The 15,644-nt window shown below is 40.2% G+C and overlaps 1 protein-coding gene and 1 long non-coding RNA gene across 23 annotated transcripts in view; one reads left to right on the forward strand and one right to left on the reverse strand.

Annotated features, from left to right (window-relative positions):
* The window catches only part of LOC142742883 (microtubule-actin cross-linking factor 1-like), a 236,195-nt gene that overhangs the window by 36,138 nt on the left and 184,413 nt on the right, over positions 1 to 15,644 (reverse strand). For 16 of the 22 annotated variants that reach the window (XM_075853080.1, XM_075853094.1, XM_075853079.1 and 13 more), the window contains 5 exons: positions 8,695 to 8,856; positions 8,189 to 8,359; positions 7,413 to 7,579; positions 6,421 to 6,580; positions 5,805 to 6,131 (listed from right to left, as the gene is read on the reverse strand). In XM_075853080.1, the coding sequence (XP_075709195.1) occupies positions 5,805 to 6,131; positions 6,421 to 6,580; positions 7,413 to 7,579; positions 8,189 to 8,359; positions 8,695 to 8,856 (987 nt within the window). The remainder of the gene's footprint in view (positions 1 to 5,804; positions 6,132 to 6,420; positions 6,581 to 7,412; positions 7,580 to 8,188; positions 8,360 to 8,694; positions 8,857 to 15,644) is intronic. The other 6 variants (XM_075853090.1, XM_075853095.1, XM_075853089.1 and 3 more) reach the window with 1 other exon arrangement.
* The window catches only part of LOC142742888 (uncharacterized), a 62,467-nt gene continuing 57,845 nt past the window's right edge, over positions 11,023 to 15,644 (forward strand). The window contains exon 1 of the long non-coding RNA XR_012881456.1: positions 11,023 to 11,071. This is a non-coding gene — a long non-coding RNA (uncharacterized LOC142742888). The remainder of the gene's footprint in view (positions 11,072 to 15,644) is intronic.

The raw sequence follows: 15,644 nt of genomic DNA on the forward strand, positions 1-15,644 counted from the left end.
AGCCACTGATCGTAAAAATAAAAAATTCTCAATTGGAAATAGTGGTGTCTGACCACAGCATCTTGTGTTAAGTCTGGTTACACTTGACAGCTACTATCCAGAAGAATATAGAATCCTGCAAATATAGTATGTACAGTCGTGGACAAAATTGTTGGTGCCCTTCTGTTAAAGAAAGGAAAATCCAAAATGGTCACTGAAATAACTTGAAAATGCCAAAAGTAATAATACATTTTAATTTGCTGACAATCAACTAATGTAAATCAGACATTGCTTTTAAATTGTGGTTCAACAGAGGGGGGAAAAAAACCTAAAAAAAACAACTAATGAAACTGGCCTGGACAAAAATGAAGGCACCTGTAACTTAATATTTTAAGAAAAAACTTGAGAACAAGGAGTCATTACGCCACAAGTCATAGAAAAATATTAATTTTATTACATACAATAATATAAACACAAAATATATAAAAAACACAACGAGGTTCTAAAAAATTGAGGTCTGTTTGTGGATCAATCACAGAACCATACAACCACAGGCGTAGTATTATTGTTAGACATTGCAAATCTCTATATTAGCTAATAACCAGGATCATTGAGTGAATACTGTCTCGTACAACTGGTGCTGAGTAAATTTACTATCATTCATTTCAAATGTCGCCATACATAGCCTTGGGATATCAGACACGTATTAGGTCCTGTTTAAAGAAATGTAAACAGGTACTCTATGCATGATCCTGGACACAAATCAGGGAAAGGGATAACCTGAAATGGGCAGAAGTAAAAAGACTACGTCCCCCTGGTAACACCAGGGGAGCCAGTGTAACAAGTCTTACCCATGAAGTTTGGAGGTGAAGTGGTCCACACGGTAGTTAGGCACCAGTTGTACGAGACAGTATTCACTCAATGATCCTGGTTATTAGCTAATATAGAGATTTGCAATGTCTAACAATAATACTACGCCTGTGGTTGTATGGTTCTGTGATTGATCCACAAATAGACCTCAATTTTTTAGAACCTCGTGTTTTTTTTATATATTTTGTGTTTATATTATTGTATGTAATAAAATTAATATTTTTCTATGACTTGTGCCGTAATGACTCCTTGTTCTCAAGTGTTTGTTATGGTATATTAAAGTTTGCTACTCTGTACTGATATTTTGGAGATGTTTCGATATAGCCCATTGGGTGACACCTAACCAGCTACTATACCCGTGAGACAATTTTGTTGATAACTTAATATTTTGTTGCATATTTTGTTGGGTCCTCCAACAGGATAATGACCCAAAACACACAGCTAAAAACATCAAAGAATGGCTTAGAGCAAAGCATTGGACTATTCTGAAGTGGCCTTCTATGAGCCCTGATCTAAATCCTATTGAACATCTGTGGATGGATCGGAAACCTGCAGTCTGGAGAAGGCGCCCTTCAAACCTGAGACAGCTGGAGCAGTGTCCTCACGTGGAGTGGGCCAAAATCCCTGTGGACAGGTGCAGAAGTCTCATTGAGAGTTACACAAATCGTTTGTTTGCAGTGATTGCCTCAAAAGGTTGTGCAACAAAATATTAAATTAACCCCTTCACGACCAGCCCACGTAGATTAACGGGCTGCCGTGCTGGGCTTTTGTCCTGCAGCCCGTTAATCTACGTGGTGTCAGAACAGAGTGCACAGCGCTCTCCCTGTGCCCTGAATCTCTCAGCACATGCTGCTACTAGCAGCCTAAGTGCTGAGAGAAGACATCAGGACCAGATTGGTGTCGGTCCTGATGACGTGATCACCATGATAAACTAATCATGGTGTTCACAGCAAAGTTTGTTGCAGCAACAAACTTTCACGCTGTTTGTTACAATGTTTCTCCTCCCTCCCTGTTAGATCGTTCTGAGACCGTGAGAGAGAAGAAGCTGTGCCGAGCAGCTGCTGTGTGTCTCCTATAAAGACACAATGAATGTGAAAAACACAAAAAACACCTCCACATAGATAGTTTAGTGTAGGCAGCTAGATATAGTTCAGGTAGTCTGTTAGGTAGATAGTGCTCAGACTAGGACAATTAAGTAGTTGATTAATAATCAATTAGGGCTTATAATGTGTGTGTGTATATATATATATATATACACATACATATACAAATATATATATATATCTAAAAATATAATCATATAGATATATAGGGCCTTTAGGGTTGTTCATACATTTATTGATCAATGGATTAGTGGACTTTTTCTTTGTTACTTTTATTAAAACTGTTACAAAAAATAAGTAAAGAAAAAAAAATACGTAAAAAAAATGGCACACAAGTTATATACCACTTAAGAGGCATTTGCTCTCTTGGATTCTGACAGTGAATGTCACTTTTGGGGGGTTTCCGCTGTTTTGGTCCCTCCAGGGCGTTGCAAATGCGACATGGCACCGAAAACCATTATAGCAAAATTTGAGCTCCAAAAGCCAAATGGCGCTCCTTCCCTTCTGAGGGCTGTAATGTGTTCAAATATAAGTTTATGACCACATATGGGGTATTGCCGTAATCAAGATAAATTTCTTTACAAATGTTGGGGCGCTTTTTCTCCTTTATTCCTTGCAAAAATTAAAAAATTTCTGTTTCTTCAGAAGAAATGTCGATTTTCATTTTCACAGACTAATTCCAATAAATTCAGCAAAAAACCTGTGGGGTTAAAATGCTCACTATACAACTAGATACATTTCTTGAGGGGTGTAGTTTCCAAAATGGGGTAACTTTTTGGGGGTTTCCACTGTTTTGGCACCACAAGACCTCTTCAAACCAGACATGGAGCCTAAAATATATTGTAATAAAAAGGAGGCCCAAAATCCACTAGGTGCTCCTTTGCTTCTGAGGCCGGTGTTTCAGTCCATTAGGACACTAGGGCCACATGTGGGATATTTCTAAAAACTGCAGAATCTGGGCAATAAATATTGAGTTGCGTTTCTCTGGTAAAACCTTCTGTGTTACAGAAATTTTTCTATTACAAATGAATTTCTGCAAAAAAAATTACATTCGTAAATTTCACCTCTACATTGCTTTAATTCCTGTGAACCGACTAAAGGGTTAATAAACGTTCTTACTGCGGTTTTGAATACTTTGAGGGGTGAAGTTTTTAAAATGGGGTAATTTATGCTGAGTTTCTAATATATGAGGCCCTCAAAGCCACTTCAGAACTGAACTGGTCCCTGAAAAAACAGGTTTTGGAAATTTCTTGAAAATGTGAGAAATTGCTGCTAAAGTTCTAAGCCTTGTAACGTCCTAGAAAAATAAAAGGACGTTCAAAAAACGATGCAAACAAAGTAGACATATGGGAAATGGTAACTAGTAACTATTGTGTGTGGTATTAATATCTGTTTTGCAAGCAGATATATTCAAATTTAGAAAAATGCAATTTTTTGCAAATTTTTTCTACATTTTGGTGTTTTTCACAAATAAATACTGAATTTATCGACCAAATTTTTTCACAGACGTAAAGTACAATATGTCACAAGAAAACAATCTCAGAATCGCTTGGATAGGTAAAAGCATTCCCAAGCTATTGCCACATAAACTAACATGTCAGATTTTAAAAAATCGCCTGCGTCCACAAGGCCAAAACAGGCTGTGTCCTGAAGGGGTTACGGTTACTATCATTTTTGTCCAAGCCAGTTTCATTAGTTTTTATATTTTAATTCTTCTGTTGAACCACAATTCAAAAGCAATGTCCGATTTACATTAGTTGATTGTCAGTAAATTAAAACGTATTATTACTTTTGGCATTTTGAAGTTATTTCAGTGACTATTGTGGGTTTTCTTTAACGGAATGGTACCAACAATTTTGTCTACGACTGTATATTCAATGTTCCAGCAACTGCAGTGCCAAAAAAATGATAAGACAATGGGAGAGATTAACTACGACTGGCAGCATCAGGACCTTATATGCGACGCAGCACTTAACATCCTAAGTGCTGCGTCACACACTACATCTTGATTGTGCCCGGCGTCAGTATTTTGTATGAGCTTTGGCCTGCTGAGGAAGCCTAAGGGGACCTGGTGAGGTGTGTATACATTTTTTTTCTTATTGTCCGTTGGGGAAGGGGAAGAAGGATGGGTACAGGGGGCATGGCACAGGTGTCTCCTTTGCTACGCCCCTCAGAGTGAAAGGTAGCAGCTTGCGTAGATTTCCTCTATAATTTATGCCAGTTTACGGTCTTTACTGGTGTAAACTAGAATAAATTTGGCAGACCGTGGTGGCCCCTACTCCTTTTGTTAAGCCACGCTTTTTCAACAAAAATTGTGACTTTTGGACATGGCGTAGAAAGGTTGATAAATTCTCCCCCACAGGGTGAAAAAAAGTTGCATAACTGGCTGTCACGTGACAAAAGTTTGTGCGTCGTCCCAGAATTTGTGAGAAACCAACTAAAAACGCAAAAGCCATCTGTACCTCTAAAAAATGATGGTCTTCAGAATATACAAATAAAGTTATACTATTAAAGCAATATTAGGATTTGGGCTAAGTGTTAGGCCAGGGCTACACCTAGACTTTTTGTAGCGCTACTGATTGATTTTAACTCGAGTCCACTGCAGTCCACAAGGTTGCATGAAACAATGTATTCATTTGGACTGCAGCCCTAGCGCAAGAGTTAAAGTCAATCAGTAGAACTACAAAAAGTCTAGGTATAGCCCTGGTTTCAGTATCCACACCCTGTTAATGACTCTTGAGTGGTGGAAATACTGATCATGCATGGCGGCAGTGGTAAGCAGCGAATAGTTAAAGAGGCTCTGTCACCAGATTTTGCAACCCCTATCTCCTATTGCAGCAGATAGGCGCTGCAATGTAGATTACAGTAACGTTTTTATTTTTTTTTAAAAGTGGATGATACTTCTCGTCAGAACACCCAGCTAGTAAAACAAGTAAAAACGCCCCGATGTACACACACAATACACGCCCACTTGTACTTTTACTTTAAACACGCCCAGTTGTACTTTAGAAAGCCTCATTTACATAAATATAAAAATGGTCATAACTTGGACAAAAATGCTCGTTTTTAAAAAAAAACAAACAACGTTACTCTTATCTCCATTGCAGGTCCGATCTGCTGCAATAGCAGATAGGGGTTGCAAAATCTGGTGACAGAGCCTCTTTAAGATAGAGCCAAACAGCAAGCCCTGCACAAAGACAGAAAAAGCTGAACAGTGAAATCTTCTGACTGCATCAGAATATTGAATTGACCATTGTGTTATAGTCTACAACGTTTAAAGGGAATGTCAAAAATGTGCCACATATGCAGCAAAAGAGTAACGAGGGCTATGAAATGTCATGTATCAATGTAAGAAAGGTGAATATCAGCCATGTTTTACATGCATTATAATGACTAATACATCAGCGCCTGTTTACTAGTACAACCTATGATTATCAGTTTGGTAAATAGCACTTACTGCTTAGAGGATGGTGCTGGGCTCTCTGGTACTACCTTCCAGGTTATAGTACTGAAGCATTATGACTAATTCTTACAAATGGATTTCTGGCGCCAAAGGATTTTTTTTATAGATGATTTAACAATTTGTCAAGAGCAAAGTAGCTTAAAATAATGATGTAACCACATTACTGCTAGAGACCTCAGGTCAGATGGGACTGCTCCAGACCAGCCAGAGATTGTAATAGACTCAGAAAAAGGGTGATTCATGGTCATTACAACTACAATAATTACTGTTTTTTGTGTAGTGACGCAACTGTAATATAAGAATGTAAAAAAAATAAAAAATGATATACAAACATGAGGAAAAAAAAAAACACAAAAAAATAAAAACACATGAAAGTAAAATAAATGTACCATTTGTTTTTTGTGCTGATTCTGTAGGACCTCCAGCTTGTAATCCTTAACAGAGACAGAGCTTAATTTATCCTCTACTTCTGCAAGCCAGTTCAGGACTTCAACTTCATCCTCCCCAAACAGCCTGGCATTGCTCAGAGCTTGCCCCAGCAAGGCACTTTTTCTGCTGCAGAGATCCTGAACCTCTTGGTATCGAGCATGCAAGTAGTCTAGTTTCTGTGCCAGCCTATCACGCTCAGCTGCACAGGATAGGGCAGAAAGACTGTCCACTAGCCTGTCGGCTTGTAATACATCAGTCTCATGGACTGTTACATCATCCTCTAGACTCTAGAAATTGTCCAGAAGGAACACACCAAAAAAGGAAAAAAAAAACAGGCAAAGAAATAAAAAACAAGTATGAACAAAATGAATAAAAGGGAACAAATAATAACATACATACACACACATTAAAGTAAAAAAATAAAATTTATAAAAATTGGTGGATGATAAATTATATAAAACTATGAGTAAAAACAAATAAATATGTAAAATGTATGAAGTTACACAAAAGGCAGGGTTTCTATATATGTATTGACTGCAAAGTTCATATTGTTTGGCCCGTTCATCCCTGGGATACCTTGTGTCGTAGAATCTGTTGCTGAATTTTTCCTGTCTGAGTGCCGATTGGTTCAGAATTTGCCAACTTCTTTTCTGTGGCTGAAAGCCAGTCAAATATTGGCTCAGTTGTTTCATGAAACTGCTTGGCCAATACTAATATGTCATCAAGTTTTTTCTGTCTGTATAGAAGAGAACACATATTATGTGAAAACGATGTCACATTTACATAGAGAAAAGCGTTATAAACATAGGACATTATGCAATGTTAAATACTTGTGTCAGAAAAGACAAAGTATCATAGTTATGAAATATATACATATGGGTATTAAGTGCAGCTTGCTCAACTCCATAATAAATCTTAAACGGACACCAATGAGTTTCTTTAAATGCACTCAGTTGGCAACTATAACATACAACTCTACATTAGTAGAACATAAGAATAAGAAGTGGCAGGTAAAAATATGTTTTATTATACTTCTGTGGTTAAATTGGGCAATTTCTAATTTAGTTATAAACGAACCTTCTTCAGTAAACCCAATGTAAAGTCTAAACCAACCTCTTCTGCGTGAGTAGCTTCCTGACCAGGCGCTGCTACCAGTTAAGCCCAGGCATCAGCTCAATCGTGGGCTTCTATAGTATATGTCTAATATACATCCCCAAAATTTAAGGGCACTGGAGAATTTTAGGCTGGAGTTGACGGGGTAGACCTTATCCATGTGTAAAATGAGTTTGCAAATCCTGTTTACCTCTTACAGCACATGCCAATAACAGAAATAAACGCACTCAAGTTGGAAGATGTTGTATAGCACATTTGATCATTTGTTTTTCTCTCTCCAGTAAAACTACAATGCTATATTCTATCGATTCAAAACATTCCCCCATTACTACCTGCCTTGTATACAAATGGACTGACAACCACTAGTATTTTCAATCTATAACCTTCCTATACCTGACCAGACATAAGACTAGAAATTCCACAAGGATGCTAGTGAATATAGTGTAAAGGCAGACCTTGACTGTGCCTTCTGTAGTAGGGATGACCACCTCTCCTTGAGGGTCTCCAATTGGCGGTTTATTTTCTCCCTATCTGCGGGATCAGCACCCTCTGCAATTCTTGTACCTTCGACTTGAATCATGTCCACAGTTGATCTACGATCATCCAGGAGGCGCTGTAGAAGCTACAAATGTGAAAGGAGAGTTAAAGGGTTATTCCCATCTCGGCATATCCACAGCGCTGCTCCGCTATTCTGTAACTCCCATAGAACAGAATGGAGAGAGCCACGTGCATGCATGGCGACCTTTCCACTTAGAATCAGCGGTCACCTTGACACCCGTTCTCAATATAGGTGTACACCCTAGAACTTGGAGCCACATCTATCAGACATTTAAAGCATATCCTGATCTACGCCTCATTCAGATGGCTGCAGCGCAGCTTCATTTTACATGACTTAAGTGCGGAAGTCTTGCGGCCATATTAACTCACCATAGGGTGCTATGATGATTTAAATTCGATCACTTGAACCGCATGGAGTCCGGGTTTTGTGGTCTAAAAAAAAACCCCCTTAACTTTGTTTGATCAATCCTGCACATTCCATTGTCTGTTAAATCCTTAATGTACATGTTCTTCTATAAGGTGGTATAATACATCATGTCAAGTAAGCGTTACTACGCACGTCAGATTTTAATAAACACCTCCTGCCGTTTAACCAATTGCCAGTTTACGGAGAAATGTTGTTTTATTATTTTTGCTTCAAACTTGAGCGAAAGTGACTCAACCGGCCTTGTACCTTTTGCTCCTGAATTTGAGCCTTCACCACTTTATATTCGGCAGAGGGTGGCTTTTGGTTGGCAATCAGGTCTTCTGTGTCAGTGAGCCAGCTGAGCAGCGGTTCCAGAGCATCCTGGAACTTCCCACAATGCAGCAGAGCCTCTTGCAGCTGCGTCACTCGCTCTGCCACCTGTGTAGCAAACAATTTCTCATTACTCAATGCAACATAGCAATCTTAGGTGACAAGGCGCTGGGGGGGGGGGGGGGGAGGAAGGGTCTGGCATCATTCAAACAAGAATGTGATTTAACAGCAGGCTCTGAGAAACAGTTCCAAGCTGTACAAGTCAGATGGTCTCATCTCTAACACCCACACACAGACTATCTCACTGGAAATTAAATCTAAATCCTCCCACCACATTTCTGCGCAATATAAGTTGTCAATTTTAAGATGGGCTGTCAGAAATCAGGAAAACTGCACGCGGCTTCCATGTTAAGCGTTCCTCCTGTAGATCAACAACATTTCACCTTCTTGTTTAGTGTGTTCCATTTGGCGTTCAGTTCCTCGGTGTCATGTTCTAGTCCATGTACATCACAGTTCTTGTCTGCACTTTGAATAAGACCCTGACCAAGGCCATTCACTTGCTGCAGCTTCACCTGTAGAGAGTCTACCTGCTCTTTCTGAAAAACCTTAAGAGAAAAGACATAAGAATTAGATGGAAACAAATACTGCAACTGTTGGATAAACACATAAGGTAGTTTCATCTTTATTTTGCAATACAGGTCAAATATTTATGGTACAATTTGACTTTTCTTATAATAAATCACAGATCGTATGTTTCTGAATAAGAATAATAAAATGGGACCATAGCAATTGCAAAGGAAGGGCGGAATCTCCGGGAAAGGAGGAAATGAGTTCACAAGGATACGGACAACATTTCAGTGTCTGGATGAAATGAAATTGGTTATTCTTATGATCTACCTACAGCCATACACACAAACGACGTAGAAAAGTCATAGCTTCATTTAATGTAACTTTCAACACATATGAATCCATCAACTCTAATCTTTCACTAACTGAAGGATGGGTTTCATTTCAGCAGACTGAAATAGGGTCAGGTCACAGCCGTCAGACAAGCGGACATCATACAGGGTATGTAAAGGAAAGCGGTTTTTAGCACAGAAATTATGACTTTGGTGTCCCATAGGAGTTGAAATGGGCTATATTACACAGTAATTGTAAAAAGACATGAAGATATTTTTATGATGGACTATGTCATCTCTGTTCCCATCACTGGGGAAATGATGTAGTACATGGGGGCCATTAAACTCAAAGGGCTGTCTGTGTAATTCAGAATTACTTCTATTTAATGTGCATAGTACCTGAATTCTGTTGACAGCAGTGTCTGCTCTCCATTATCAACAAGTGCAAAAAAAACCGGTTTGTCTAATAAGTATAAATTAGGGAACAGCTAGAAATGAAATTCTTCAATATCATAAAGAAAAATGTACGCAATGTCAAGACACACACACACATTATTTTAAACTAGAATTTATGGTTCACTGACCGATATCACAAAATAAACGCTTCTTTGAAGGAGCACTAAACAAAATCCAATTCAAGATGAAAGAACAAATGAAACCTCACATAAAATCCTTTCTTGCTTCTCTGTCCTATATTCCGATTTCAAAACGTTTTAACATAAAAGAGAAAAGCAGTGTATAGTAGATTTTCTCGCCCCTCCCATGCTAGTGCCAGGAAGTTTAGGAGGAAGGAGCTGCAGATCTTGTCTACACAGGGAACCTCCTAGCTACCAGTATTAGTAACAGTACCAGCAGTACCTCACAGACAGCTCTATCCGTTTGACATTCAGTGGTATAGTAGAAAGCATTTTTGTGTGCAAATACCATATACACTCATATTACATCAGGGCGGCAGTGTTTACACAGCCAATGAGGGCCTCCATTACAGTACTTCTAAAAGGTAGCCACCCATCTTTTTAGAGTTCCTGAAAAGCAAATCTGCCTAATTATGCCGTGACAATTCCACGTTCCTATATCGTTGCATAATTAGGCAGATTTGCTTAGGAGCTTTAGAAAGCTGGGGAACAATCCATGGGGGAGACATATTAAGACTGGCGTTTAATACGCATGTCTTAATAAACAGTTCGCTCAAGTAAAATGAAACACGTTTGTTAAAGGGACACACCGGCCAAAACTAAACTTTCCCATGTGTACACATTATGGTATTCCATGTGTCAGTCTCTCACCTGTTTTTTTCTTGCTGCTTCTATCTCTATATTTCAGACTGGCATGGTTGCTTAGCAGCAGTGTGAATCCGGCTTGGTGACATGCTTTCTCTACTGGAGTCTATGGAGATCTATGTGTCACCCATCACAGGCTTCAGCAGTTCCTGTACACACTAGTATTATACAGGGGGGGACGGGGACAGAAACTTCTACCATCAGCTACCACTGATACTTAGACAGGTTCCTGACACACAGGTATAATGTAGAAGAATATAGTGCAGCCTCCCTGTCCGTATACTTATGGTTTCTCAGCTTATTTAGGAGAATATAGAGAGAAAGATAATCCGTGTCCCCCAGTATGCGGAAACGGTATAGTCTTTAGCTGGTCATGTGATGCGGTGATGAAACATCATGGCATTGATAGCAAAGCAGAGAGGAAGAGAAAGCTGGGGAAAGCTAAGAATCAAGATGGAGGCTTTTTTAAAGCACAGTCAAGGCAGTAGCTCAAAAAGTATAAGTATAGTATACATAAAAGAAGTGTAGAGTGTGGTATACAGTCAGGTGGGAAATACAGACATGGAATGGTTGTTTCCACTAGAGGGCTTCTTTAAGAGGCTTTCTGGCGCTCGGACAGTCAGATCCGCTTAATAAAATAGGTGATTTTTCCGCCAACTTTCCTTATATTAAGATTAGTGTATGAAATGTCAGTCTTCATTAATTTCCCCTAAGGTATCAGAGCAGTATTGTGTGTATTTTATATAACCAATAAGTCATCCATCACAGTCTCAGAGGTTGTTACCCAGCTTTCCCAGACTGCAGAATGTTAGTTCTGCCTAGTCAAGCTTTGCTAAATCCCCAACGTAGCATAACTAGTCACGTTTGCTATCCAGGGACCTGGAAAAGCTGGGTCAGAATCACTGTAAAGCGGTGATAAACACATCTGCCTAGTTACGCAGGGATAAATCTTCCATACTGTAGCATAGCTAGGTAGATTTGTCCTTAAGGGTCCCAGGAAAGCTGGGTAACAAACCATGTGGAGCTGTACAAGAGACTGTTGAATACTAAACTCCTCTCCTGGTTACCAAATTGTACCATAGCTAGGCAGATTTCCATTTTAGGAACCTGGGAAAACTGGGTGAAATTTAAAGAGGCTCTGTCACCAGATTTTGCAACCCCTATCTGCTATTGCAGCAGATAGGCGCTGCAATGTAGATTACAGTAACGTTTTTATTTTTAAAAAACGAGCATTTTTGGCCAAGTTATGACCATTTTTGTATTTATGCAAATGAGGCTTGCAAAAGTCCAAGTGGGCGTGTTTAAAGTAAAAGTCCAACTGGGCGTGTATTATGTGCGTACATCGGGGCGTTTTTACTACTTTTACTAGCTGGGCGTTCTGACGAGAAGTATCATCCATTTCTCTTCAGAACACCCAGCTTCTGGCAGTGCAGACACAGCCGTGTTCTCGAGAGATCACGCTGTGACGTCACTCACAGGTCCTGCATCGTGTCAGACGAGCGGGGACACATCGGCACCAGAGGCTACAGATGATTCTGCAGCAGCATCGGCGTTTGCAGGTAAGTAGCTACATCGACTTACCTGCTAACGCCGAGGCTGCTGCAGAATCAACTGTAGCCTCTGGTGCCGACACGATGCAGGACCTGGGGCAGGAAGTGAGTGACGTCACAGATCTGCACTGCCAGAAGCTGGGCGTTGTGAAGAGAAGTGGATGATACTTCTCGTCAGAACGCCCAGCTAGTAAAAACGCCCCGATGTACGCACATAATACACGCCCAGTTGTACTTTTACTTTTAAACACACCCACTTGGACTTTTGCAAGCCTCATTTGCATAAATACAAAAATGGTCATAACTTGGCCAAAAATGCTCGTTTTTTAAAAATAAAAACGTTACTGTAATCTACATTGCAGCGCCTATCTGCTGCAATAGCAGATAGGGGTTGCAAAATCTGGTGACAGAGCCTCTTTAAGGATATGCTTACAAGTGCAATTTTTTCAGCATTTTCATGGCAAATTTTTGGGCTCATAAACGAGCAGATTAGCCGACAAACAAGGAATCATCGGCTGAGGGTTGACCTGTTTACACAGGGCAATGATCGGGAGCGTTTGTCTTCTCACTGGCCTGTGTAAAAGGGGCTTAAGACAGAGGAGACTGGAAAGTGGTCCCTCTTTACAGCAAGATTTCAGCAAAACCGCTTATTTTTGCATCTTGCGGAAAGTCTTGCAGTCTTTTTTTTATAGGAGACATCTTTTTTTCTATAAGTATTTATTTTGTTTATGTGTTGTACGGTTTAGTATCTCTTTGAGGCTACGTTTTGGAAAGTGAGGCGTGGTAAAATGCCTTGCCAACTAAATGTCTGAATATTATTAAATTCGGTTTCTGCAAAAAGCAGAAACTCCACGAAGTAATGGGATTATATTGAAAAAGAGCAGACTAATTAAAGTTGAGCTGGTACATTCATCCAGTGCACCGCCTAGAAGCAGAATGAACACGTGACATGGTTGGTGCCTGATCCATATCTAGCTCTTGAAAATCAGTTGTATTCAACATCGAGCAGTACTCGCCACATCTCTATTTTTTAACAAGCGGCAGGCCTCATACATGTTCGAAATAAAAAAAGATAGCACTGTAGAATAAACAAGCAGGGTAGGAAAGTTAAAAAAAAACAAAAAAAAAAACAAACAATGAAGTTTTTTTTATCTGTTCGTGTCATCAGGAAAGCATCCCGAAAGCAAGATGCCAGAAAGAGCTCATGCACACTGGCATGGAGAATGCAGCTTCTACAGCCTCCGCGCAGACTGCGTCAGACTCAATATGTATGAAGATATGCTCTAGACGTAGTGTTGTCCGTTTTACACTCGGACAGCACACAGATGTAAACATGGCTCATCTGAATAGGCCCTTAAACGAGGTTCCTAAGTGTCGGATACGCTGCATAAAAGTACGCAGCGTTTCCGACCTAGAACCCATAGCGAATTCCGTCTGAAAAACCATAGCAAATCGTGGCGCATTTTTTTTTAGCGGAATCTCCCCTGCGTAAACCAGTCCTTTAAAAAAAAGAAGTCTAGACTTACCGAGGCGTCGTCATGGCAATGTGTCCCCAGTTGTCCATGCAGTCCAGCCTCCTGGGGAGAAGCTGAAAAACCATGTGACCGCTGCAGCCTGCGATTGGTTGTAGCAGTCACATGGGATGAATCATCATCCCAGTAGGCCGACCTGGATGAACAGAAGAAAGCCGCGCTATGGCAATAACCTCCTCATTTTACTTGAAACAGTTTTTTTTCCTTATTTACGATTTTTGCGGCAATATCACAGCATTTCCGCCACAAAAGTCGCAACACTCGGCTATTTGTTGCGGGTTTTACATCCCCATTGAATTCAACAGGGAAAACCAGTGAAAGAAGAGTGACGAATACGCAGCATAAAACAAACAAACCGCAGGTCTATTTATGAATGATTTGCTGCAGATTTTTTTCTGCAGTGTGTGCATGAGATTTCTTCAAATCTCATCCACTTTGCTGCCACACTAAATGCTGTGGAATTTGCGCACAGAATTCCGTGGCGGAAATTCCACAGCGTTTACAGAAAAGCTGTCCTTGTTGCCTGTAGTAACCAATCACAGCGCTGCTTTCATTTCCCCAGAGAAGTAGAAGAATACAGCTGCATTCTAAGTGGTTGCTATGGGCAACACGACTAGCGCTTCTGTGAAACAGTTTTGATAAATCAGGCCCATTGAGATTTATCAATGATATTGTAAAATGCATACATTTACGAGTAGTTTACAATTTCATATAGTGCGCCAACGTTATCACAATGTTGCACCTGGTATAATTTGTGGCGCAAATTTAGCTTGTCCTTTTTCTCAACACTTGTCTACATTTTTGAGCTAGGTGTGACAAGAATTAAGCAAATTGTCTACAAAAATACAGTAAGGGCCTCATACATAAAGATGGCACAAAAAGTGTCAGTGCTGCCCATAGCCAAACCGATCAATTTTTTTGGTTTCAAACCTCGGCTGGTTACATGAATGCTGGAATCTGATTGGTTGGTATGGGGAACACGGACAGGTTTCTTTGAACAGTTTTTATACATGAGGTCTTTGCTCACATAAGCTACGTACACGTTGCAGAAAATTTCCATAGCATATCCACAGTGGAAAATCTGCACCAAGTGTCTAAAAATACAACAAAAAAAAGAAACCAGACTATACCACCTCCCCTGGTACAGCCATGGCAATGTTTCCCTCAGTCTCTGTGCACCCAGCCTCCAGTGATGACGTGTGACCTCTAAAGCCTGTGATTGGCTGCAGTGGTCACATGTTGACACATCACTGGAGGCTGGGTACACAGAGACTGAGGAAAACATTGCCATGGATGTACCAGGGGAGGTGAGTATAGTGTGCTTTTTATTTTATTTTAAACTTTCTGGACTTTCCTATTGCGGCGGATCCTCATATCCACAACAATGGGATTTGATTGCAGACTCCTCCTTTCGAATTGAATTAAATTGGAAAAATCCGGAACAAATCCATGATCTTTCCGCAACATAAACTGACAATCTGTGGATGCACGGAAAATGGCTGCACCATATGGAGCAGATTTATTCAAATCTCACTTACTTTGCTAGTATTCTACTGCAGATTTTCTTCGTGCGCAAATATGGACGGAAAATCTACTAGGTGTGAACGGAGCCATTTAGTTCTAAGGCTACATTCACATGAACGTAGCCCACCTCAGACGTGAAAAACTGGCGTTTTCCACGTCTGAGGTGGACCCATGCGGGACGCGTTGTCACGCATCCCCCACAGACTACAGAGGGATGTGTGACACAGTAAAATAGGACATGTCCTATTTTTCAACGGGGCGTTGACACTCTCCTTTAAAACAACGGTCATGTGAACGGACCCATTGAAATGCATGGGTCCGTGTGACGGTTGTTGTTTTAACGGCCGTCAGACGGACGAGATACGTGTGAATGAGCCCTAGGTGATATCCTTCGTGCATACAGTAGCAGAACGGTCATTTCCAAGCCATCCAAATCTGTGACGTTAGTTGCAGAGTATGTTAGAATCGTGGCATGCAAATGGTATCACGGCAACTTAAGAAGGAAAGTTTAGATTCTAGTGAAAAGTCTGTGCAGTAGGAAAATGATTGGATCATATAGGGCCTCCGTGCATTACAATTACTCAGGCCATGACCTCCTAACGGAAAAG

The sequence above is a fragment of the Rhinoderma darwinii genome, chromosome 2, assembly GCF_050947455.1.
Source record: "Rhinoderma darwinii isolate aRhiDar2 chromosome 2, aRhiDar2.hap1, whole genome shotgun sequence".
Classification (NCBI taxonomy): Eukaryota; Metazoa; Chordata; class Amphibia; order Anura; family Rhinodermatidae; genus Rhinoderma; species Rhinoderma darwinii.